Source organism: Pezoporus occidentalis, unplaced genomic scaffold (genome assembly GCF_034315485.1).
Source record: "Pezoporus occidentalis ecotype Australia unplaced genomic scaffold, CSIRO_AGI_Poc_V1 ctg208, whole genome shotgun sequence".
Classification (NCBI taxonomy): Eukaryota; Metazoa; Chordata; class Aves; order Psittaciformes; family Psittacidae; genus Pezoporus; species Pezoporus occidentalis.
Genome location: NW_026913943.1, coordinates 1,588,387 through 1,613,341, shown reverse-complemented (window position 1 = coordinate 1,613,341; position 24,955 = coordinate 1,588,387). Strand labels below are relative to the sequence as shown.

Here is a 24,955-nt window from a genome sequence, read left to right as displayed (position 1 = left end):
GGTAGGTTGCTCACTGCTGATCACAACCTGGGCAGGTACATAATGCTCCTGAGCCAGACAATGGCATTCCCATCCCAGGCTTTATCATCAGACAATTCCCCTCTTTTCAGATGAAATTGTATTTTCAATGCAGGTACTTAGTTGCCAATGGTGGGTTCAGTGTTTGGCAGCATGAGCTGGGCAGAGACTTGCTAAAATGGTCGATTGCTAAAATACAATAGGTGGATGAGGCAGCTCTGGGCGCTCATTTGCTTCTCCAACCTCTGTATTTCAATTTTTCATGAGCCCTGCTCCTCTCACTTATACCTGGAGCAAAGCAGACAAGATCAGCATCCGATTTACCTTCAGGGCTACATTAGTCACGGTTTCAGGGCACCAGGAAGATGTTTTGCACTGTGGTTGAGTGTAAGAACTATACCTGCATCTACCCAATCCATGCCCAACGTCAAGTGTAGATCGTCAGAGAAAGCCTTTTTCTCATACATAAAAGATTTTATCATCACAGGGAGGATTACTCTATAGATAAGGGCTGCTATAATGCATTAAAATTGAGAAGTAGATAAATAATGAATAGATATGCTATTTACTTACAGTAAATAAGGTGTTCCTAACCCTTTCCTTGTGATGGTAAATCCAGGCTGGAAGGGGGAACAAAACCCCTGCCCTCACCTGCCCCCTTCTCCTGCACAACGTGACACCCAGAAGCCTACATCCATTCCAAGTTTAGTGTAGTGCTGGGGCTGCCTTGGTTTCACTGTTCCCTTTTCACACCCACAGTGAAACGACAGAGCATGATGTAACCATCAGCACACCCAGGGACTAACAAACTGGATTCTGTTGGAGAGCTGGGAACAGGAGAGCAGCCAGGAAACATCATAGGGCAGGAATGGGAAGTTCTTACACACCAGGGCAAAGCAGAGAACACGATACAGGGCCTGTGAAGATCAGCATTTGCAAGTCCCTTCCCTGTCTTTTGTTCTCTCCCCATTGGACATAACAGGAACAGGGACCTTCTACCACTCAGGAATGTGAGGTGAGGAAAGGTTATGTAATTAGAAACGTGCACGAAACCTGTCTTGGAAACTGGGATGAGATGACACACCAGTGGGTCTTCCAGGGCAGCAGAAGGAGCTGTGGCGTGGCCACCAGCAGAGCCACATTCCAGAGGCTCAAGGACCCTCCCTGACCAGGCTTGTCCTGCCTGAACTTGGACAAAGCAACCGTTCAAAGAAAAAACCCCAACCACACCCCCCATAAAACAGAGCTGACAACGAGTGCATTTCCATAGAGTTTTACTGGAGACTGTGTCCACTCAAACACAGGGCCCAGATGTACAAAACTTTAACAGCAGCAGAGTTTATTTAGGACAACAAAAGCTGCAAAAGACTTGAATGTGCAAAATAAAACGAATCACAGATGATGATTTCTTCTGCTGCTGCTGCCTGCCAGAGCAGATGCAGGCAGGTATGACAGCAGGGCAAAGGATATCAAACAGGCTTGAAATGTTTCTTCATTTCTACCTCCATAGGTCAAACGTTAACTCCAACTTAGCACTAAAATAAGGCTTTGAAAAACCCGGGGCCATCAGCACCCCCTAAGTCACCAACTGCAGGAAATAAAACCAAATACAACCCGCGTCCGCATATGAAACCTGTGCTATTTGCTAACAAAACAAGTTATTCACTGCATGAGGCCTCCTCAATCTGCTTTCTTGAAGCAATAAGAACCCTTCAGTTAATGCCCTTCAGCCTCAGGAGCAGGTTATTTTCATAATACAAAACAAAAAGGGTGTGCAAACAGCATTTCAGGGCATGCTGTCACTCACACACCTGGGCAAAGGCAGGATGCCTTCTTTTAACCCTCTGCTCTCTTCGCAGCTCTGCCGCAGATGGCTCTCCCGTAGCACATCTGCATGACAACAGAAATAAAGACTCACGCTTTGTGCTTCATCTGCGTTTCCCTCCCTCATCCTAAACACCGGCCAGCATCTCGCTGTAGAACGGCTTTTTAAGGAAACTGAAACCCATCCCCATGCTTCACGCATGGACCAACAAGAAAGGAAATTTCCTCAACACATCCGTTGATGCAAGGAACGCAGCCTGCTGCTCCCCACCTTCACCTAGGATCCCATTTTGGATTTGTCTGAGGATGATTTGTAGGGACTCCAGAAGAGATTTCTCACATTGAGCCAACTTGGGAAATATTCCTGAAGATTTTGACAGCTTATTCGTTCTCAAACAGGCTCGTGAACTTCGAGATTTCATGATAAGCTGCAGCGCCAAGGGGCAGGTTCTTCAGTCGCTGGGAAGGAAAAGAAGCAGGCAGCATACTTCAGTGATTTTTATAATGTCATTATAAATATCAAGGACATATGACATTTAATAGAATCATAGCCTAGTTTGGGTTGGAAGGGACCTTAAAGCTCCTCCAGCTCCAACCCCTGCCACAGGCAGGGACCCCTTCCACTGGAGCAGCTTGCTCCAAGCCCCTGTGTCCAACCTGGCCTTGAACACTGCCAGGGATGGGGCAGCCACAGCTTCTCTGGGCACCCTGTGCCAGTGCCTCACAGGGAAGAGGTCTTCTTTATATCTTATCTAAATCTACCCTCTTTTCATCTTATCATTTGATACATGACACATTAAATGTTATATTTAAATATCCAACTGATAAGTAATACAGTTGTCACTGATACACTTTGTTGTTAAATTCAAATACATAGAGATACTCACTGCATTGTGAAAGAAGTTGCAAAGATGCTTTGCCCAAGGACACCTGAAAACCAGATAGAGAGTCTTAATCCATTTTCTCATAGGGATGCACCTGCCCTCAATTTCAGCCACTCTGAGTTCTGCATTACTCAAGGCTTTACAAAAAGGCCAGTCCAACAACCCACTTTAACTTTCAAATAGAAATGAAATAAGGTATTTTATTTTCTCTGCTACACACAGCAAAGGCTAGAGAGAAGAAACTGAAGAATTTCAACTTACCTGCCCATGATTTCCACTTAAGACACTTACCAAGAGGTGAATTTTCACCATTACTCTGCTGCCAGCAGCTATGTGTGAATTAAAAGTGCCAGAGCAATTACTCTGCCTTCTAGTATACAACCAGAGAGTCAATTAATTTAGAAACTATTATGTCAATACATTAAAGTCTATCACTCTAAAGCCTAGAGAGCTTTACTGCCTAACACAGGAGAGCAAGGATTACACTCAGAAACAGCTCAAGGTCTCAAAAGTGACACATCAATGCTTCCTTATCATTTGCAATCCAAACAAAGTACTTAGACTCTTTCAGGACTGTTTTCCCCACCCACTGAAGCTTTGTGGCTGCTGCAGAGCAAGTGGTGTCTCTTAAAAGACAATGACAGGCACATAATGCTGTCCTCAGTTTGCATAACAGTGCACATACATTCCTCAACCTTTAGGTTTTGGTGGGGGTCTACTCCCTCCCCACCGTGTGAAGTATTTCTTACAAGCTTAGTACTGACCCTGTTCTCCCACTGTATTCTTTACAGATGCACAATGATACACGTTTTGAGCTACTTTTAATTATTTTCTCTAAATAAAGCCATATACAGTATTAAGCCTCCTTAGATTCCAGTAGCAGCTTTGTTCCAAGTCCTAATTAAGAGGTTTTTTGGTTGCTGTTGATGACAGTGATGCTTCAGTAACAGAACTAGACTGTACCCTGTGTAATCTGGATGACTGGTCAGAGCTGCCAAGAGGAGACCTGTTTTTCACAACACTGGGAAGTGAGGAGGCCATTTGGTTGCAACAGGTAACAGAACAATTTCAAGTCTACCCAGAGCATCATGTTCAGTACCTTTACCACTGCTAATGACAAGGAAGAAGGAAAACCAAGAATCAGCTGTGAATTAAGACAGTTAAAAGAAAACGACCTTCAGCTTTGCAACACAATGATTCTCTATCTGGCTATGATGAAGATTCACACTTACACATGCAGATTCTCTGTGATAATATTCAGACTCAAGAGGCCAACGGATTGCATCTTCTGATGTCTGCAAGTCAGGAACAGGCAAAGAAATTCACCCACATACAGGGGACCAAGGTTTTGCCACCTAAGCGATACAAAAGCAGGAAACAGAACACAGCTGTGCAACAGCAGAAACAACTTGCCTACTAATTCCTGGCATCTTATCTGCGTTCTTGACTTATCCAAAGCCCTGGGCTGGCTGGTTTCAAAGAGTTAAGGGTCACATCTCTGCTAAACGTCACTGCTGCTCTTACTGTTTCCATAAGCAGACAGACAGGGAGCAAGTGTTTACTCACAGCTTTAGCATTGTTGCTTTCTGACAATGTAGATCTCTCAACATCAGGTTGACAGTGCCATCGAGAATGTTTTCGTCATAGGAAAGATGGTCCAATAACAGCCTCAAAGCCCAAAAGTTACTCTAGGAAGAGACAAAGTGGCAATCATTTCTTAAAAACCAGCCTGAACTGAAGGTCAGCAAAGTTAAAGAGGAACAAATCAAGTTAAATGTGTCCAAAATCTCCACGTTGGTGTTACACACATTTTAAATATCATTTGCTTCCATCTTTTAGAAGAGAAATCAACAGCCAGGACTCACCCCAAAAGCCAGGGCTATCTCTAAGAAGGAAGTCAAGTATGGAAGATCACAAAAAACCATCTGTTGTATTGCTTGTACTGCGACAATAAGACAAGCCTCTTGGTGTAACTACAGGGAGAGATGACAAGAAGAGACATGTATTTAAAAGCCCACTTTCCCCACTACTTGCCTACCTCATCCCATCAAATCAGCACTAAATCACTACCATTCCAGATAGACAGGTTAGATGTCACACATGACATCCACGTGCATCTTAAGAAGGCCAAAAGAAAGGGGAATAGAACAGGTATTTATTTCTGGGAACATCAGGTGAAACATGCTATAAAGTCCTCCCAGAAATATGAAGCAGAAATAGGAGTCACATATTTGTAAGCTGTATTTCCTCTACAGTAGGAAAAAACAGTAAGAAATCTCCTTAGATGTACTGACTGTATTCAATACAGAATATATTCCAAGCCATTTTTAGACATGTTCCACTATACTTGAAACCATTCTTCAAAACCAGTTTAGAAATCCTGAGCTATTCCAAGTTTTGAGCCAAACACTGTGTCAAGTCTCAAAGTGTAGTCTCCTGTTTAAAACAAACTGTACAAGATCACCCTTGATCACAGACAGAATCAACTACCACCAGCCCTCCCACGTTATAAATGTATACATTTGGACAGTTATAAAGCAAGACTTGTCCTAGGTTGAAGATGGTGTCAGACCAGAACAAAACCTTATCGCTTTCTTACTTCAGATGTCTGCTCTAGCCTTTAGACTGTGCTAAGAACAGTCTAGGCCAATTCCTCCCCCCAAAATCTTCAAGCTCCCTTTAAAAGCCTTTAATAATCCAACTGTTTTCAACACTGTTATATCTTCAAGCACAATAACACAAATAGTAAATTTTCTTATTGCTATGTGCACACTTACATCAGGAGAGAAAATAGAAGGTGGTAAAGAAACGTTAATTTTTGCCTTCAGTTCCTTCAAAGGGCCACAACTGGCAGCAAGCACCCCCTAAAACACAGGTAATGGGTCACAAGGAAAAGGATGTTCAGATACTCTACAAACAAACAGTGGTCAAGATGTTCTTTAATGTACTTTTACACATATTTTTCTTAAACTGCTTCGCTATCCATTTTGTTACCTGATCCATCTCAACAGTAAAAGATACAGACTCAGTATTAGGCATTGAGCTGCATGCAGAATTAATCACTGTAGTATTTAACACTCCTGAGTCACAACATTCTGCACATACAAGAGTATTTGAGGAACTGTAAAGTTACCCTTAGCATTTAGAAGAACAAGCCAATGCCCACATCAAATGAAGTCTCATAAATCCAAGACAAGAGGTTCTCCCATTTCACTGGACTGTTTCAGTTACCTTTTGGAAGTCAAGTGGTGGCTCTCTCAGGAATATGGGACGTAGGTGCCCTCTTTTTCCCAGAAAACTGCTACTGCCCAAGATCATAACGAGGGTACTCCAGCATTTAGGCTGCAACACAGCAGAGCATTTGTTTTACAAAGCCAAACCTGTTCACAGAAGTGCAAACTCTTCAGAGGTAAAAGGGTTTTGATAGTAAATCCTTGCATTAGGGAAGTAACTGGACAAAACAGGTAATACAGAGAAACACTCAAGGGGCCACAGAAGCACAGTTTTAAGAGACTCACATTCCTGTAGAGTGACGTGTTGCTGTAAAGGAGTTTCAGTGCCTGCTTAATCAGAGCACTATCTTTCAAGGGACGCCCTGTAAGAAGAAAAAAAATATCCAAGCCATCTTATATTTCCTGAATAACTACAGATTAGGAAACCAAACAGGATACTTAGTTATAGGTATGTTTCTACAGAAACCTAGCAAAGAGACAAACAAGTGTCTACAATTGTTTTACAGTATTTAGTAGGTTCCGAACTGAAGGACATCAGCAGTAAAATGCTATTCTGGAAAGCTGCAAAGAACTGAATACAATTTAGAGCAGGTGACCCAGAACAAAGTCTTCATTATGTACATCACAGTCAGTATCCCACACTTTGAAGAACCCTGCTAGTAGCTGAACATCTCCAAAATAAATCAGAATACCCCTTGACAAGTAGCACACACCAGATGATCACAGTTATGAGTGCCTGACCTAGTGACAGAATGTAATGCACAGACTATGAAACCCTTTCCATCAGGAAGCTTTAATTCTCAAGGTCAAAACTGAGACATACCACAGTGCAAAGTGACACACTACCCCTAGAGTCACACCATGATGCAACAGGGAGATCTCTATGTTCATAGGTTGCTTTTGGCAAAACAGCTTCACAGTTGATGAAACTAGTCCTGTGTGAAGTGTAGCCAAATGAGGGTACACTTCATGCTCAGATATAGTCATGCTCAGATATAAAGACATTCTTCCTGCCTGGTGCTATGGCCTATGCTTTAGTCCAGACAATTTATAGGTGGGATCAGAGTCCCTTAGAATGTTATTAATATTAATGAAAAAGTAAAAGCCATAATTAAGATTCTAAACATGCTTAAGGAAGAAATCACACTTGCCAGCTGCAATCCAGAGCCCAGGGTCCAGTATATCATTTCCACCTGGGACGCTGCCTGTTCTGAACATCTTCAGATAGACCTCATACTCGGAGGCTGTTAGGCGGCAGGCAGTGCAGCACGCGAGGTTGTTGACAGCAAACAGCAGGGAATGGGCAGCATCCATGAAGTTTCCAGATTTACACAGATAGAACGGGATTTTATCCTGCAGGTGGCTTAACCTGGAAAGAGAAAAGGGATGAGTATTTGGTTTTCATTAATATGAACGTTTTACTCTACATTTTATAGATCAAATTATGTTTGACCACTAGTGAGTTACACTGATGAGGCAGAAGTTAGTTGCAATGCAGCATGGCTTTCACTTGGCAAACAGCTGCCAAAATCCTACTGCTTTTCATGCTATTAGTTTATTACACATTGAAGAGAAACAGGTTAGGACACATTCTTAAGGCAAAGAAATAATTGGGAAGATAAAAAAAAACACATTTACCCTTTGATATCATTGCACTTCACAGCCCTCAGGTAGCGAACAACTTCTTTATAGCTGGGGAGGAAAGAAAAAGATAGTAGGAAAAGCAAGGACGTGGAAAGCTATATATAGGTCAATAAAACATATACTACAATTAATGAAGCAAAACAATAGGTTTTCCTACATAAGATACATTGCACAAGACGAGACATAACTGGTAGAAAGAGACAGTTGGAATGAAGCTCCAAGAAGCCACCCACTGATTATATCTGCACTCTGGCAAAATAAAACAGGAGGCTGCTTTTCAATTTAATTCTTTAAGTGGACTGTATTCTTTTAAATGCAGACTTCTGAAGACCCAGAAGCCAGAACACACTTTTTTGGCCAGCTTCCACCTAGTCAGCCTTTAGATGAACAGAATTTGTTTTAAACATCAACATCCAAAACCTACTGGGTGTACAGAAACAAGGAAATGATCCACTTCAACATTCTTTTTCTGACCCTGAAGCATTCAAAGGCCTTGATTCTGCTTTGAAAAACTTCAAAAAGCTACTGGCCTTCTTGATAAGGAATGGGCACAAACAGCTTCAAACATGTCTTTGTTTTGCAGGTTTCCCCATTACACAAATCTCAGATGTTAGGAAAACACTACAGTGCAGTCAGCACCATGCAAAACAAATGATGTGTTCATAAAATAAAGATACAAAACAAGGCCAAACTGATCTTACTTGTTCTTGTCTACCAATCTCTCCACTCGAGCCTCTATAACAGAAAGCCATTCCCACAGGGACACTTTTCTTCCTTTCATTCTTCTCTGACCAGTGACGTTCTGGCCTTTTAACACAGTGGTCAGTAACACATGATCCCATGGCATAACATTCAAGCTGGAAGTACAAAAAGAAAGTCATTTTCAACCATGGGTTTTTGTACACCACAACTCCTTTCCCTTAAGCAACATGAAGATTTAGCAATGAAACATATGGACAACTTAGCCATAGGATCTACAACCAGAACTTTTCCTGGTAGGATAGGACAAATACAAAGCAGCCAATACTGCAATCTCCCTATAAAACGCTGATGCCCATTCTATACAGCTGTTTTCACATCAGGCAACTGTATAAAAACACCTTCTCTAAACAACCCGTGAAGAACATACCTGTTTGAGAAGCCAAAGCAGTGACATGGAAGTGAGATGGACTGAAAAAAGTTAATAAACTTTTCATGCAAGAATTTGGGGAAGTCACACAACACCAGCATCCTCTGAAGTTGGGTTGTGATCCTGTGTTTTGAAGAGAAAAAAAAAACAAAGAAAAATCAAATTCTCTTAAATTTGGAGGAATTACTATTAAGTTGTTGTGGGGTTTGGTTTTAATCCTATGGGAAGCTATTCTACACAAGTTCAGGGGCTTGGTTTTGGTTAAAAGTCAGACAGCTTGGATCTATACTTGACTTTGTGCTTTAAGATTTGTAGTGAATAACAGCATTGGTCTTTTATTGTTTTAAACATCAGTGAAACCAAGGTTCTGTGGCCTTAAGTTTTAAAGCAACGATCAGCACTGAGTATATGGAGAAACACTGATGAATCCAAGAAGTAACCTGGTCAACTGAAGCTCCTGGCACCCTCACAGCTGCAGAAACCATTTCCTTCTTACCTGACCACTGGATATAACACAAAGGAGGGTTTACTCTTTGAGAACTGGGTGAGGGAGACAAAAAATTCCTTTTCTTTTTCTTTTAAAGAAATGAAATTCAAGAATAGCAATTTAAAATGAAAACTGAGAGAATTTAGGTTACACCTGTCATTAGTTTCAAATAAGAGGTGAGAACATGTAATTGTTTTTGAGGGCTCCTGAAAAAAAAGTTAATTCTTAATTCATTAACCTTCTGGTGCAAGTGAATTTTGGGTTAAAGGTGAAATATAAAGCTAAAATGAGAAACGAATTAAGCCAAATGGGCTCGACGTCCTCATTCATCAGCCTCTAGGGAACAATGCGATGTTACATCCTTGACTACTCCATCCCAGTGGAATACTACAAGGCTGCTGTTTTGGTCTTTAACAGATCACTATTTACTCTTTGGCTTACCAACCACAAGTAGCCACCTGACACCACCTTCTGGTCTAGCCTTGCAGAACACTCCTAGAATACTGTCAAAAAGTAATAATCCATCTTCTTGGCTTCATGTTATTCCCCTTTGAAGCAGCACAGAATGGTTTGAATATTTATGTGGCTCTAAATAAAGCCAATATTGCCCTTGTCCTTCACAGAAAGGAACTAGTATTCAACAAAGCTTTTAAACCCCCTGATTTGTAGTGTACAGCTGTAAAACCTGACAGCACGCTCACGAGGCTGACTGATGTACACCGTTTGTATTCTGCCTGTCCCTACCCATCTGCAGTCTACATGCAGGCAGCAGCAAGCTGCTCTTGCTCTGCTCGATACCTAAGACACCACAGTGAGGTTGTGCTCCCTGATAAGGAGCTCCTGATGCCACAGAACCAGAAGATTATACACCTGTGCAGGTTTACTTCTGGCTTCTAAGAGCCAAAGCATTCACTTTCTTTATGCTTTTGAATAGAAGTATTTGAAATTTATTTTAAATGCAAGCAGAAAGTCTGCACCCAGCAACCACCCCTTTGTCCTCTCATCATATGGCAAGATAAGTCTTACCTTTGCAGCAGACAAGGGACAGCAATCTTCAATGAAGAAGAGTGACCAAAGTTCTGCCAGTTTCTAAAAGAGGAGGATAAAAGCCCTAATTAATGTTTGTCTTGTTTTCCTGCCTTTGCCCTCTTCTCTATAATCAACTCTTTAAGAAAAGCCCACCTTGACTTCTCCTTTATAAAAAGCCTTGATTTTAAGCCCCAAACTACATTGATTTTCCAGTGCAAAGCTCTGCAACCTTTGCTCAAGCTAGACAGTAATCAAGCATGAAACAGCCAGGATATTAACAAGAAAATAAACAGCACCAGTAGTAAAGGCTGAACTATCTAAGCTCTGGTTGTATTATGTTTCATGTAGTCCTCCCAGCTGACAGGGCAGCCTCCAGGCTTAGGGAAGGCAACTAAAACTTATTACCCAAGGAACACATCACATCCTCCCTTCCTTCCAGGTCTGAAGCAGATGTTTCTTCACACAGTGCAGCTTGTGCACTCTCCACTCAGGAAAGCTCCCTTGCCCCTGTGCCTTCTCCTGGGGAATTAACCCCACCAGCCACCATCTGCTGTCTATCAGCCTCCCACCTCCCAAGTTCCCACCTCAAATTCCTTCCCCTTGTTGGAGATCATCTCCCCTCCTCGTGACTCAATCCTACTTAACTTCTTCCTCTCACATCCAACCTTTAACCTCCTCTTTTCCCCAAAAGCCCTCCCCATAATCAGTCTCATCTCTCCCTCAGGTGTGCTCAATTTCCTCTCACTGTACTGCAGCCAGAGCTGTGAACTTTACACCATTCTTACCCTTAATAAATGGAAAACCAGAACTCTTGGTCTCCTCCCTCTGAGGAGCAAAGGAAGATCACACACTAGAAGTGGAACTGGATACTTACAAAGCAGGGTCTTTATGAAGTGCTATCTCCTTAGCTGCTCCCAGAAACATGACAGCAGTAGCTTTTGGATTCTCTTTTTCTGCCTGATTTAAAAATCTTGTTACCAGTGTAAAAACTCCAGAATACCTAAGAAAGTGAAGTGGTCTATAAGATAAAGTGCCTGCAATGATGGACTTCATAAACAAGTGGCAATTACAACCATTCTACACTTTGAGAGCAAACTGACTTGCCTCTCCTTGAAAAGCCTCTCTAACCATTTAATAGCTCATTGGCCAAGTAAGGTCTTCTCGACTCTTCCTGCTGTATCAGGTGCAGCAATTCCAATTACCACTTCACCAAAGGAAGTCAAACTTGCACTCAGCAGCATGTACTGCTAGTAGCTGAGTTCTGTTGTCACTTACTTGTATACAACCTCCATGCCATGTGATCTACAAATATCGCATTGCCCAGGGGGGAGTTTTGGGAGGCAAAAGCATTCGTGTTGTGTGGGAAGCACTTCTCCAACCAGATACTTATTATATTCCACAGAAAGTTCCTGGATAAATTTTTGCAGAAGATCTCCTAAGAGAGCAGAGACAGATGTGAAATCTAGTGCAATATTTAATCTTTTCAAGGCAAAAAGAAACACAAAGACAGTCATAAGCACCCTGTGGAAAATACTTTTCATTGCTCACACCCAATCTTATTGCTCAGGAAAGCTTCGTTGCTTCTTTGGGAGGAAAGCAGGAAAGTGCACAAACTGCACCTGCAGACCTGTGTCTACCCCGAGTATAGCCCAGAGGACTAACAGTAAGCTGCTACCATAAAAATCCACCAAGCCTTTTCAAGGAGACTTGGGGACCAGACAAGATGCCCATCAAGCCCCAGACTGAGTAGCCACAGCGAGTCAAGTGTCCCAGGACAGCGTGATGTGTACTTACCACCACGCCGAAGGTCTGCATCTAAATCTGTGAGCTGCAAATTGAACGTTACAAGGATGCCAGCCAAGGCACAGTCGCGTCGATCCTTCCAGAACTTGCTTTTGTTGTGTGCATTGCAGTGGCAGAGGGCAGGGATGGTCCAGTTCTTACACTATTTCACAAAACATGAAAACCAGGGAAAGGTTGGGTTCTTTTTTCCCCCCTACCAGATGGGCAAATCAAAAGTTAGTTCCTCTGAGTGAAGGTCTACAGTTCACTTTACACTTTACAGACCCAGGCAAAGCCACAGTGAAGTATTTGCACAGTCAGGGCAAGAGGCTAATACAATAACAACTTGATATCATGGCTAGCAAATAAAGCCCATAGTAATTTCCTATCATTCCTGAATACCTTACAGAGACACTTCAGGTTGGCACCCTCCCCACTGTCACCTGGTGACACAGCACTGCCTTTGCATGTTCACCTTCACTTCCACAGTTTTCCAAGACAAACTCAACATCCCCACACATCCAATTCCTTCAACTCCCTCAATCTATGTTAGGACAGTCTAAAAGCTTGATATTTCTCCAGCACAGCGAGACCAGCCTGATTTAGTAATTTGAATACAAGTGAAATACACTGTGTGGCTAAAGCAAACAGCAGGTACAATTGCTCACACCAAGTGAATATCTACTCCAACAACTGGCTGGACTAGCAGAAATAAACCCAGCCAGTGACTATGTTTGTAGAAGCATTGTGAAGAGAGAAAGATTTAGGAGAGGAACTGTTAAAATATTAAATTTCATCTATCATTTATTCTTTTAGTGTGTTCAAGAGCAATTTCTTTTTCAAAAGACTGTTGAGTAATGGAGTTTACCTGAAGTTGTGAGATCCCTGATTACAATTCTTACCTCAGAAGCTAGCTTATCACAAACATAGCAGTAGCACTGGTCACAAATATCAGCATTCTGCCCAAGGGGTGAGCATGTATCACATTCCGTTCGCCTACAAAGTGGAAAAGCAGGAGGTTATTTATGAACCAAGCTCATGCTTATCCAACTCTATTGCTTTCAGCTGCTAAAAGCTAACAAGGTTACTGGACAAGATGGACTAAATGTGCAAAATGAACACCCCCATTCACCCCCCCCCCCCACTGAGCATACTTAAACTTGTGCGTTGTACAGTCGTATCTTGCATGTGGCATCACATTAGCTTTTTTGCAGAAAGTAACCACTAGATCACATTCCTCATCCACAACTTCCTCGGATTTCCCCTCCTCCGGAGCAGGCTCCTCTGTAGACAAGATGCAGCAAAGGAAATGACAGCTTCATTACAAGCTCATCCAGCTATTGTGACATTTAAGTGTTAAAAGCACTTTCAGGCCCAAGTTTTCTGATGGTTTCATACAGTGTCAGTAAGAATGGGTGCTGTGGGTTAAGGCCAGCTGGTGACTGAGGACCACACAGCCACACGATCACCTCCCCACTTCTTCCCCCCCGCTCCTGGCGGGATGGGAAGGAGAATCAAAGGAATGTAAACCCCACGGGTTGAGATAAGAACAGTCCAGTAACTAAAGCATAATACAAAACTACTATTAGTACCACCAATAATAATAAGGGAAATAGCAAGGGGAGAGAATATAAAACTAAAAAGGCAAGGGAAAAACCCAACAATAAACACAAGTGATGCCCAACACAATTGCTCAGCACCCACTAACCCAGCCCGGCCCGAGCAGTGATCTGAGCCTTCCAGGTGACTCCCCCCGGTCTCTATCATGGGCATGATGTGCTGTGGGATGGAATACCCCTTGGCTAGTTTGGGACAGGGGTCCTGTCTCTGCTTCCTTCCAGCTTCCCGTGCCCCTCCTCACTGGCAGAGCATGAGACTGAAAAGTCCTTGATCAGGGTAAGCACTACTGAGCAACAACTAAAACATCACTGTGTTATCAGCTCTGTTCTCAGGCTAAAGCCAAAACACAGCTCTGCACAAGCTACTAAGAAGGCAAAAACCAGCAGTTACAGCTGAAGCCAGGACAATGGTTCAGTGGTCTGGGACAAAAACTTCCTGACACTATCAAACCAGAACTAATGGAATCCAAAAGGATCCAACCGACACAGAAAAGCCCAATCTCAGCTCAGTTTGTAACAGAACAGCCAAAGGAATCTCAAAAGTTATGAAATAACAGGAGTTCCTGCTGGTTTTATTTATGTGTAAAACATTTTGTTTTCAGAGCAGAACGACTCATTTTAAGCATATAAAATATTTATAAAGATAGCTTTATAATTAATAAACATGAGTTTATTTCCAAAGCTCTTTACAGAGCTGCCTCACCAACTTACCCAGAGGGTCCACCAACATAACTGGGCTGCCCAGCGGGTCCTCAGCTTCATCATCACTGATCAGGATTATGCTCTGCTCTTCCTCTTTTTTCGATGGCCACATGGTTACCAAACTCCACGGGAAATGAACTATTTGAGAGCAAACGGGACACAAAGTTAGGGCTGCCTTGGGAAGTCCTTTCCTCGAGAGGGACATAAAGACTTCTCCCTTCACCTATGTGAAGTTATGGAAGGGACAGAGACAGTGCTCAGTACAGAAAACACTGCAGATACCACTGAGAGAACCCTATAAAAAAAGGGGGATGGGGAGAAAACAACCCCAAACCTCTCAAAGTGCTGTTCCTTTGGTTAGGTGGGCCCGCTATGAAGCGGCTCTTTAACAGCTATCGTTCACCCTAACCAGAATCACACAATGAACCGGGTTGGAAAAGCCCTTTAAGGCCATCAAGTCCACCCATCCCCCGAGGCCACCGCTCACCCGGGGTGCGAACGGGGGCTGCAGCCTCAGCACCCTTTGTGGGGGAACAAAACCCACCTGGAGGCCCCAAAAGAACAGACCCTGCTCCCCCCCCCCACAACCAAACCCCGCCATCACACCCCATGGCGCTCCCTGAAACCACCCCCACCCCCTTTGCTCACCTCAAGCGGGCTCCTCACCCCCCCCCTCCACCGCTTTCTCCTTCTCCCCGCCTCGCGGTACGGCCACAACACACCCCAAAAACAACTCCGCTCCGCCGGGCCCCGCGCCCCCCTCAACCCCGCCACTATTTGAACGCACAACTCCTTCCGTGGGGCTGACCGCGGAAGGGGTCCACGGCCGAGCGCCCACCCCGCACCCCCCCGCCTTACTTCCGCCCTGACAGCGGCCGCGCCGCCATGTTTAGTGAGGGCAAAGCGCGGCAGAGCGGCGCCGCCATGTTTAGTGAGGGCAAAGCGCGACGCCGCTATGTTTAGAGCCGGCGAAGTGCGGCGCCGCTATGTTTAGTGAGGGCAAAGCGCGGCGCCGCTATGTTTAGAGCGGGCGAAGTGCGGCGCCGCTATGTTTAGTGAGGGCAAAGCGCGGCGCCGCCATGTTTAGTGAGGGCAAAGCGAGGCGCCGCTATGTTTAGAGCGGGCGAAGTGCGGCGCCGCCATGTTTAGTGAGGGCAAAGCGAGGCGCCGCTATGTTTAGTGAGGGCAAAGCGAGGCGCCGCTATGTTTAGAGCGGGCGAAGTGCGGGGCCTCCATGTTTAGTGAGGGCAAAGCGAGGCGCCGCTATGTTTAGTTAGGGCAAAGCGAGGCGCCGCTATGTTTAGAGCGGGCGAAGTGCGGCGCCGCCATGTTTAGTGAGGGCAAAGCGCAGTGCGGGGCTGGTTTAACGCACTCTTCCTCCTCCATAGGGTGTAGAATGAGAGGGAAATGGGAACCAGTGTAGGGTTCTTGTGGTGTGTGAGGCCGTGAACCCCATTGCCGTTCCTATGGCCTTTATGGGGTGCCATGGCCCCCCAGATGAACCTGCCCCGCAGCCGGGGATGTTGTCTGCATTGCGGACACGCTCATCCCGACCCCCCGCGGCCAGGACAGCAGCTGCTGGTGGGGGAAATGCTTTCACCGCATGTGGTCAGCCCTAATCGCCGCCTTCTGTCGCGACAAGCTCTTCCTGTCGCGACCCCAGCGGTGAGGCAAGAGCCCCATCCAGCAGCTGCGGTCTCCGTGGGAACACTAGATGGTACCAGAGCTCTACGCAGGCTGAGGCAGGACCCGGGCAGCAGAACCGGGAATTCCGGAACGTGGAAAGATGGGCAGCTGCGGTATAGAAATAGTATGGAAAAGTAATCGCTTTTTCTATGGGATAAAGCAGACGAGGGGGTGCGAATAAAATAAGGCCGTTTGTGGTGCTCAGGCAACCGGTGGGATGTGTTTGTGGTTAAAAATGATCAGCAAAGGGACAGTACCTGGTAGGGACTCACCCAAAGGCTGATTCATAATGGATGTCTCATTACTAAATCTAAGAGGTATTTGAACCTAAGCAGAAAGTGCCATTAAATCATGAAACTGAAGTCAATTCCTCGTATAATTCATATTGGGACTATTCAAACGGCGCTCAGTGACCACCTTCTCTGTGAGCGGCTGCGCGCGTTGCGATGCGCTGCCTGGGACGGGAATGTGTTAAAAGAAGCAGCCTTCCTGCACATGGATATGTATTCCATGAATAATCCTGAATGCCTCCGTGGCTTTCAACACACGTGGGCGAAATGCCTCCAGTTTCTGTGCTTACAATGAGGAGCCTAAACCCGACACCTAAAGAGGTGGCCCTGGCAGGGAGAGCTTTCAGTAGAGACATCATTTCCCTCCGGCAGTTGCCCCTGTAGCATCGACAGCATTTTAACAGCCCTGGGTAACTCAAGGCAGCAATTTAGGTGGTGAAATGACGTATTGAGATAGCGGGAGAAACAACAGAGGCAGGGCTGGCGCTCGGCCACAGGCGTTTTGCTCTCATGCAGAAGCCCTACAAGATGAGGATCTTGTGGCTAAATATGGTCAGGACTTTAGCGCTGCCTCATCCAGAACACAGCAGCGCTGGTGTTTCCTCTCTTTTCCCGATGAAGCCTTGGTGGCATCGGCCTAATTTTAGTGCTGTGGGTGTAAAATATGTGGGTTGCGTTTCGCATCGCCGGAGCTCAGGCTGCTCTGCCATGGCGGGGTTCCTGCCCAGGCCTCGCGGAGCTCGGCGCCTGGGATTGACAGCATAGGCTCCTGCTTCGCGGGCTCTGTCTGCTTGCTTTGGGGGGAAGAGGCAGCTCTCCTGCTCCTTGAGCCTGTAAGGTGAACACTGCCCCATCCTGAGCTCCAGGCTGTGAGGTGAATAAACCAAGGATAGAGCATCCCGCAGAGGACCAGTGATGAGGCTGCTGTTTGATCCATTTCAAGCAGCCAGCCAGAAGCGGTCCACAAAGCACTAAAAAGGCCTCAAAATACACGAGGAAATGCAAACAGGATTCTTCTGTTCATGTTTCAGCATGAGAGCAACAGCTTTCCCATCACCTCACAGCACAGGTTGCTTTGCCATGCGCTTCCCCTGCCCCTTTGAAGGGAGCTGGAGCTCTGCAATGCTCTTTGCTTGGGCCTGGAGCAACATGGGGCTGTGTTTGTGAGCTGCATGGAATGGGGGTAGAGATCCAGGGATAAAGGAGATGAGGGTGTATTTGGGGATAGCTGGAAAGCCCAGAATAAAGCAGTGGAACACTGACAACAATCAGCCGCAGGCTGGCAGGTGGAACAGCAAGGAGGGAATACGTGGTGCCCTGCATCATTAAACTGCTGCAGATTATTGATGCTGTGCCTATTGCTTCCCCAGAGGGGTAAAATAAGAGGTCCCCAGTTGGACCCACATCAGTCCTGCCTGTCTGGAGCAGTCTGGACATTAACTGAAGATGCAGAAGACCTGCTCGCTGGGAGTGAGGACCGGGGGAGCGGGTTTCTATCCACCAGCTCCTGAAGTACAAAGGGAATTTAGGGAATTTCTCTGTGACCGCAGCAGCAGAGCTGTGGAGCGAACAGACCATTAAAATGTCTGTGCAAAACAATTGTCACGTCCCATTTCCATTTGCTGCTGCTTCATTCTGCTGAAAGGCGAAGGCCCGTTTGTACCTGATGACAGGCTTGGGATAGATCAATTGCCTGGAAAAGGCTCTGAGGATTGAAACCTACAATTCCACATGGACAAGTGCTAATCCATCAGCCTGCTGAGCCCAACCAAGGTCTTTCCAGGCGCTTGGAGCTGACTCGTGTCATGGCTCTTGTGCTTGTTTGGCCCCGAAAAGGGATGTTCAGTGTTGGAACTGTAAGAGAGATTCTTATAACTGAGCTTCTGGGAAAAGAGTTGTGGTCTTTCCTAGCTACCTTTGGCATCTCTACACATTCACTGCCTCTGTTAATGGGCAAACTTTCCACGGTGACATGAGGGTGGGTTCCCCCTCGCTTCAACCTTTGAAGTGCCTCCTGGTACATTGCAATGGGCTGACGAAGCGTCGTCTGCTGTATGGCATCAGCTCTGCTCAGGTTTCATAAGGAAACAGGACTTACGTGATTGTAACGTGTGTATGAGTGAGTGACGGGCTCTGTTTGTATCCTGATGTTGCTGAGATGGGAGGAAACCATCCTTGCTCTCCAAAAAGCAGGATCCAAGAGGAGGGGGTGAGGAAAAACACGTCTTGCAGTGCAGGAGGAGAGAGATGGTGGCAGAGCAAGGGGAGTGGGTTTGCTTGGAGCCTGACTTAGTGGCCTACCTCTCTCTAAACAAGAAACAAGCTTTAACTTGAACGCTGATTTTGTGAGGAAATGAGACTTCTGTGGGGATAGCCCCAGGGGTGTAAGATTCCCTCATGTTTCCCTCACAGCCCCAGCCCTTGGGAATTACTGAATTCTGGTGCCCATTCCAACCAAATGGACAGCACGTAGAAACCCCAAAGGTAACAGGTTCCTAAAAGTACTGTGGTAAGAGATGTGCGTGTGCAAGAGAGAGAAACCCTCCATCTGGGCCTCTCTGAGGTCATAAAACTTCAAATCCAGGGAGAGATGGGGCAGAAATTCCCAAACCATGGAAAAAGCTGGGTAGTATTCATGCCTGTGAGACACCAGAGAGTCCACACGGGATCAGATGCCTAAGGAAGGGACTCTGGGCGGCTGATCAGGCAGGAATTGCTCCGGGTGAGGTATTCATCATGTCTTTTTCCCCCACGTGGCTTTTCTGGTGTGTAAGAAGGGGTGAAAGCCCCAGTACAATTCAAAGCCCATCAACCATGAGGCAGGAATCCAGTGGAAACTAAGAGGACAATGGGGGGTGTTTTAATGCTTGAAAGACAACGGTTCATTTAGCTCTTTCCCCTTGTAATGTTTCCTTCCCCAAGACCAAATAAAGCCGAAATGAGATGCCGTGAGAAAGACTGTTCCTGGGGTGTTTCAGGCCCTGTAAAAGTGGTCTGCTTTGATGGCTTGCAGGGGGACAACAGCCAGGCCAGGCCGGGAGAATCACAAGGACCCACCAGTGCTAATTCCCCTCGGGCTCGGAGCCAGCCTGCGTGCCGGGCGGGAGAGAGGAGAAGTGGAGATGCTCCCTACCTCGGCACAGCGGCAGCCAAGAGCTCTCGATGGAAGAAACAGATGAATGTGAAGCACGTTGGAATGCCTTCAACAATCTGCTAGCACTCTGCTCCCCGCCGAAAGCCCGGTAAATCCCCTTCGCGTTTCAGGCTCCTAGAGAGACCCTGAAATATTATCAGTGCTCTTTGACACCCTACCTGCCCCTCATCCCACCTGGCTTTCCTCTGCTTTCAGGACAACCCCCGCCCCGGGTTCATGCAAACCCTGACACTTCTCTAGCACGAGGGTGATCAAGTCTCCTCCGTTTTATATTTGGTATTTTAATAGGGTTTCCTTTTAGACCTTTAATGAGTTTTTATTCCCCTTTGTATATCAGACGCTTCAGTCCGACCGACAGCTTTACTCACCCCATGTGGAGTAATATGAACAGTCAGGACAACCTTTTATTCCTGTGGCAAGCTTTGCTCTGCCAACATTTTTCCTTCACTCGCAGTCGGGGGGATGTGTTTTGACCCTTTCCTCACCGCCGCTTCGCCCATCTTCCAGCCTTGGAGCAAGGATGTTCCCCTTGCTGCGGCGGCAGGAACCAGCCCGGCTGTCCGTGCTCTCCAATGCCTGCAGCTCTGTATCAAGGAAGGATTCAAACCAACCCAACAAACCCAAAACAAAAGCAAATGTGGGTTTTGGCTCATCTGAGCAGCTCAGTTTTGCTACCTCAGCCTGAGCCCAGGCGTGCAGGATGTTTTATTACAGCCTTTGGGGAGCTCGTGGGCCATGTAGGTCTCTGGTGTCACGGCCACGCTGCAGGGTCAGTGGGAAGAAGCGTGTGCCTGAGCTGCTCCTGGGTTTGAGGCCATCCCCACTGGTCCTGGACCAAGTCAAGAGGTGCCCGGATCCTGTTTTCCTTAGCCATGGATGGCAAGCAGTCACTGACACCATGCAGGAGGGGTGTTGCAGGATGCTTGGCTGGACTTCACATGCCAGGGTGGGTGCTGCACAAATAAAGAGATGTCAGTCCTGGCGCCCAGATCCCACTGGTCAAACAGGGGGTGAATGGGAAGGGAGGAGGGCATGAAAGAGGGGGGGAAAAAGGCAGAGCCACTGCGAGAAATTGGGAACACACATGTGGATGGGCACGGAGTGAGCCCCTGCTCCAAGTGATCTCGAGGTATTGGCAGTCTTCAGCCAGAGGGATTCCTGGCAAGATGAAAAGGCAAATCTGGGGGTAAGAGGACTTTTGGGAACACTCTTTTGGATGTTTTGTCCTGCATTTGGGAGCAGGGGATACGTGTGTGCCTTCTGCTGTCTGCAAGGCGGGCAGAGCGGCTGCAGGCATTCCTTGTGTTTAATCACACAGGTCCAGTGGAGTCATAGACTTTAAGAACATGCCATTAAAGGTTACATATTAAGCAGGGCTTGGTTTTTTGATGTCGCAGAAGGCTTATGCTCATCTGCTGAGAATTAGGAGGTTATTATTCTGCGGAAGCTAATCCAAATTGCCTGTTATCCATAGGCAGAAAATTAAAGGAATATTTAAGCCCATTCCACAGATTACAAACTCCGTGGCATAGCTCTGCAACCAGTAGTATTAGTATCTTGCATTTGATAGTTGCCAATAATTTAAGTCAACTGTTTAACATCTGGCATTACTATATAATGTCTGGCTTAAACTGTAACCTTTCCTCCCCCCCCCGCTTTTAAAATAGCTTTTTCTGCTTTGAGAGCATTTTGATTACTAAAGCCCTTCCCAGGACAGATTTATCCTGTGATTTAACAGTTTGTGATGGAGTCTCATTTTGAATCAGTCGAATAATTGGCAGCGACTTTGGTATTAAACTGATTCATGATGTACATCCAGGCCCTTCAATAATTGAACATTATTGTCTTTATAATCAAAACCCTTTTTGCCCATTAAAAAGTATTGGAAACAGTCTAGTGATCTGCTTTGATTAAAAACAAAGTGCAGAGGATTGGGAATGATGAGGGATGGTCAGTCTTTCCCTCAGGTCAGCTGAAAGGCATTGCTTGGCTCTGCACAGCACCAAGCATGGGCTGATGTGCTTGGTGGTTCACTAAGCAGCAGTAACTGCGGCTGCACAGGGATTTGAACAGTCTCCATCCAAGCGATGAGCACAAAAATACACCCATTACCCCACCAAGCACTGGCAATACCTTTGTGCTCACAGAGTGTTGGTCCAGGAGCAAGGCACGTGGCTGAGGACAGCGCGCAGCACCCCGTTGCCAAGCCCATCAGGTAGCCAGGGATGTTCTCCCCATGGCGGTGTCCAACAGCCTTTGTCTCACTGCAGGGCCTTGGAAGAAAACACTGTGCAGAAACTCGTTTTGATCTCTTCTCTTTGGAAAGCTCTTAATTATAATCAATAAACCTGGGTGAGAAACCGAGGCAGTGCATTAGAGGAGATCTATGGCTCGGGACTAACGGAGGGTGAAGAAGGTGCTTTGGGTCCCAGCGCCACCCGGGAGAGGAAGGCTCAGCGCCGCGGAGCCTCGGCACGCCAAATCAAAAGCTGTCCGGTTCACACTCCACTCTTCCCCGGCCTTTGGCAGGGGCTATGATATAACAGGTTTTGCATAGCTGCTAGACATCTTCCTAATAGTATCCCCTGTGAATTCTAAATTTCAGTCACAGCCTCTAAATTTTCATTAAGAGCAGTCACACAGAGAGGATGATGGATTAGATTTTATTGTTGGAAAATCTCCAGATAAAATTAAAGTGCTTCTTTCTTTTCTGAAACCTTTACCTTTCCCCCGTGGTGCCCTATAAATAAGGTATCAAATAATGTTTATCCTTTTGAGTTCTGCAATCTTACATGTTTCATACTTACTCCTGACCGCTCTCCTGCCTCTTCAGAGATGTCACTCTTCAGTTAAAGACACGCTACCTCATGGACTTTGCTTTATTGCAAAGCAGCCTCACTTTGTGTCCCAGCAGCACTTAGGAGACTCCACTTAAGCCCAGGTACGTATTTGTAAACACACCGTTGTCTCCTTCCTTTTCCTGGAAGGTTTTCTTTCATTTCCTTCCTCCTCCCCATCCAATTCCCTATGTCCTTACTTTTCTTTTCCCTGGCTCTCCATCCTCTCTGCGCACATCTAATCTGTCCAGCTTGCAGACAGATGAGACACCACTTTGGTATACGCTGCGATCATGGGGCCCACTTTCTGCTGGGAACCAGCCGCTGCCTCCAATAGCCAAACCATGATAAGTGGTATCCGCTCCCACTGCCCCTGGCCAGCAGATTTTTATAGCAGATGTTGTTTCTTCCTACAGTGAAAAGGAGAGGAAAAAAAAACCCCCGTGTTCTTTTAAGACCAAGATCTTAAACAGTTTTAGATGCTTTTAGCCTTCACTTAACTAAAAAGGAAGCGCCCTGCAGGCAGTTGGTAGGAAGCGTTCAGGAGCTGGTAATGCTGGCATGATTCATACTGGTGTCAGCTCATTTAAATTAAATTCCACAGGGATTTATCCAGCAATGAGTTTTAGACAGCATCCCCCAGCCCGCTCACTTCACAGCATCTTAAATGAATACAGTGCACAAAGGCCAGGTCTGCAGCAAGACAAATGGCTGGTCGAGAGGAGCTTTTTGGGGTACCACATGGGAAGAAGGGTCCCTGCTTCCCACCATGAGCACAGGGAATCAACAGCCATAAAGGGAAGAGAGAAAAGCAGTTTTTCTGCTGGCGTAACACAAGTCATCCCTGTCAGAGGGGGTCCCCGTGTCCTGAACTGGAGTCCCATGTGGGGACTCAGCCCTGGGGGTTATGTGACTTAGCCTAGGTGACCTCAAAGGACATCCCCCATCCTCAGCAGGGCTGCAGCCAGCAGCAGCACTTCCCCACCCCAGAAGGCTACAGCCGATTTACCCTACTTGGATAGGAAGATAATCCACACTACCAGAGAGCCAAGCCAGCTCCTTGTCTCAGAGATCCACCATGGATCAGCTAGGGCCCAGCTCCCTCGATGTCTACAGAGAAGGTGGAAGGATTTCCATGAGCACACGCTATCCTTCTCCTCCTTACAATGCCTCTCCCCAGGAGCATGCAGGGAGCTGTCAGCACAGGTGATGCGTGGATGTCAAACTCCTTAAAATCATAAGAATTTGACTCATTTGCAGCATTTGGGCATCAGTCCCTTGGTTTTCACTCCAGCTTTGATTAGCCACCACTGCCCTAAGGGCTGGTTAACAGAGAAAGGACCCTAGGGCCCACCGGCACCCATGGCAATTGTCTCTCTCTATAACTGTTTCCCTTTGTCAAAAGCTGCCTCAGAACCCTTCTCACACCAGTGGAAAAATCATGCACGGGCTGGGAAGCACAGAGAACAGGATCCGAGCCTCATCCTCTCCGCTGCATTTTAACGTCATCCCAAAGGAAGCGGCGCGGCCGTGGCCACTTGCAGCAAAGGAAAGCGAAGTCGCTGAGTTTATTGGCCACTTTTATAGGCTTGTCTGTGCCACGTTTCGCAGGCTGCAGTGCCAGAGACGGGGCCTTGGAGAGGCAGAGGTGAGCCCAGGAGAAGAGTGAAAAGCTGGAAAGAGGAACCTTGTAAATTGGGTACCAGCAAGGATGGAAGGGGGCCAGAGCTGGCCGAAATCTGCCACGAAACGAGTGAGATCGCAGCCTCCCCTTCCCTGTGCAGGAGTCACGACGCCCACAGCTGGGAGAGCGGCCAGTGTTATTTTTGGGCAAGATTTATGCAAGCTCCAAGCAGAGTCTCAGCGAAAAGGAAACGAGGGGGAGAGATGGAGGTTTCTTTTTTAACAGAGATGTTGGAAACACATGGGAGTCACGAGCGAAGAGTTCGAGCATCTACTCTGGGGTCGAATACCTCCGGAGTGGACAGACCATGAACAGACCACCACAAACACAACTGTTCCTGAGGAACAGCTAAACCAGGCTCCCCGTCTCTGCCCAGGTCCCACTGCACGTGCTGTGAGCAGGATCACAAGGCCGCAGTCCCACATTAGCTCATGCGAGGAAGCAGAATTGCTTTGGCCATTTCCTAAAAGGCCAGTCTCCATGGATAGGGTGAGAGCAAGCGGCATAGGGAAGGACGGGACCTTTAACTCCGTTTTCACTTGGGAGGGCGGTGTTGATGTTTTAAATGCCATGGATGATAGATAATTGGCAGTGTCTTGCATTCATGAAGTCATTGGAAAGCAAAGAAAAAGCTCCTTTTTTGATGCCTATGGTAACAACCCAGTACTGGGTTGTAAGTGACTCAAGTGATGGAAGGGCACACTCGAAGCCGGGAAGCTGGGAAGCGTGCCCGTGGGCCAGCACACTCAGCAGGGTGTTTCACAAGGATCTGGCCACCATCCTATCCTTGCGCTGCTGGTGAAGTCATTGTGGCTTTGTGCCCCTCTCCTTGTCCCATTCCCAAGAGGATGGGGTAGAGCAGCTCAGCACGTCAGGCAAAACATCATCGTCCTTGTGCCTGATGCCTCTCTGGGGCCCCACTATCGCAGGCACTTGGGAGACAGGTTTGATCT

General features: G+C 46.4%; 1 protein-coding gene across 5 annotated transcripts; it reads right to left on the bottom strand.

The window, feature by feature from the left end:
- Positions 1-1,332: 1,332 nt before the first annotated feature.
- Positions 1,333-14,509, bottom strand: LOC134163846 (uncharacterized). Of its 5 annotated transcripts, none has more exons than XR_009964867.1 (19): positions 14,361-14,509; positions 13,185-13,314; positions 12,933-13,026; positions 12,043-12,193; positions 11,524-11,683; positions 11,123-11,248; positions 10,246-10,308; positions 8,733-8,855; positions 8,305-8,460; positions 7,598-7,651; positions 7,111-7,328; positions 6,245-6,321; positions 5,958-6,068; positions 5,504-5,590; positions 4,592-4,699; positions 4,293-4,414; positions 3,959-4,081; positions 2,730-3,836; positions 1,333-2,301 (listed from the first exon to the last, which is right to left on the bottom strand). XR_009964867.1 is itself a non-coding variant. In XM_062619033.1 (19 exons), the coding sequence occupies exons 1-19, from the start codon at positions 14,461-14,463 to the stop codon at positions 2,224-2,226; spliced, it is 2,127 nt and encodes a 708-aa protein (XP_062475017.1). In that variant the 5' UTR covers positions 14,464-14,509; the 3' UTR covers positions 1,333-2,223. The 5 variants fall into 5 exon arrangements, 2 of the variants coding, with proteins under 2 accessions (XP_062475017.1, XP_062475018.1); XR_009964869.1 differs by having other exon boundaries at positions 2,730-3,833; XM_062619033.1 differs by having other exon boundaries at positions 2,730-2,772.
- Positions 14,510-24,955: the final 10,446 nt, after the last annotated feature.

Excerpts from the sequence above, each read along its gene's own strand:
- LOC134163846 (XM_062619033.1), bottom strand. The coding sequence starts at position 14,463 with ATGTGGCCATCGAAAAAAGAGGAAGAGCAGAGCATAATCCTGATCAGT. Across the intron at positions 6,322-7,110 it reads TGGGCTCTGGATTGCAGCTG|GGCGTCCCTTGAAAGATAGT; the intron begins GCAAGTGTGATT and ends TTCTTCTTACAG. Across the intron at positions 4,082-4,292 it reads AAAGCAACAATGCTAAAGCT|GTGGCAAAACCTTGGTCCCC; the intron begins GTGAGTAAACAC and ends TGTATCGCTTAG.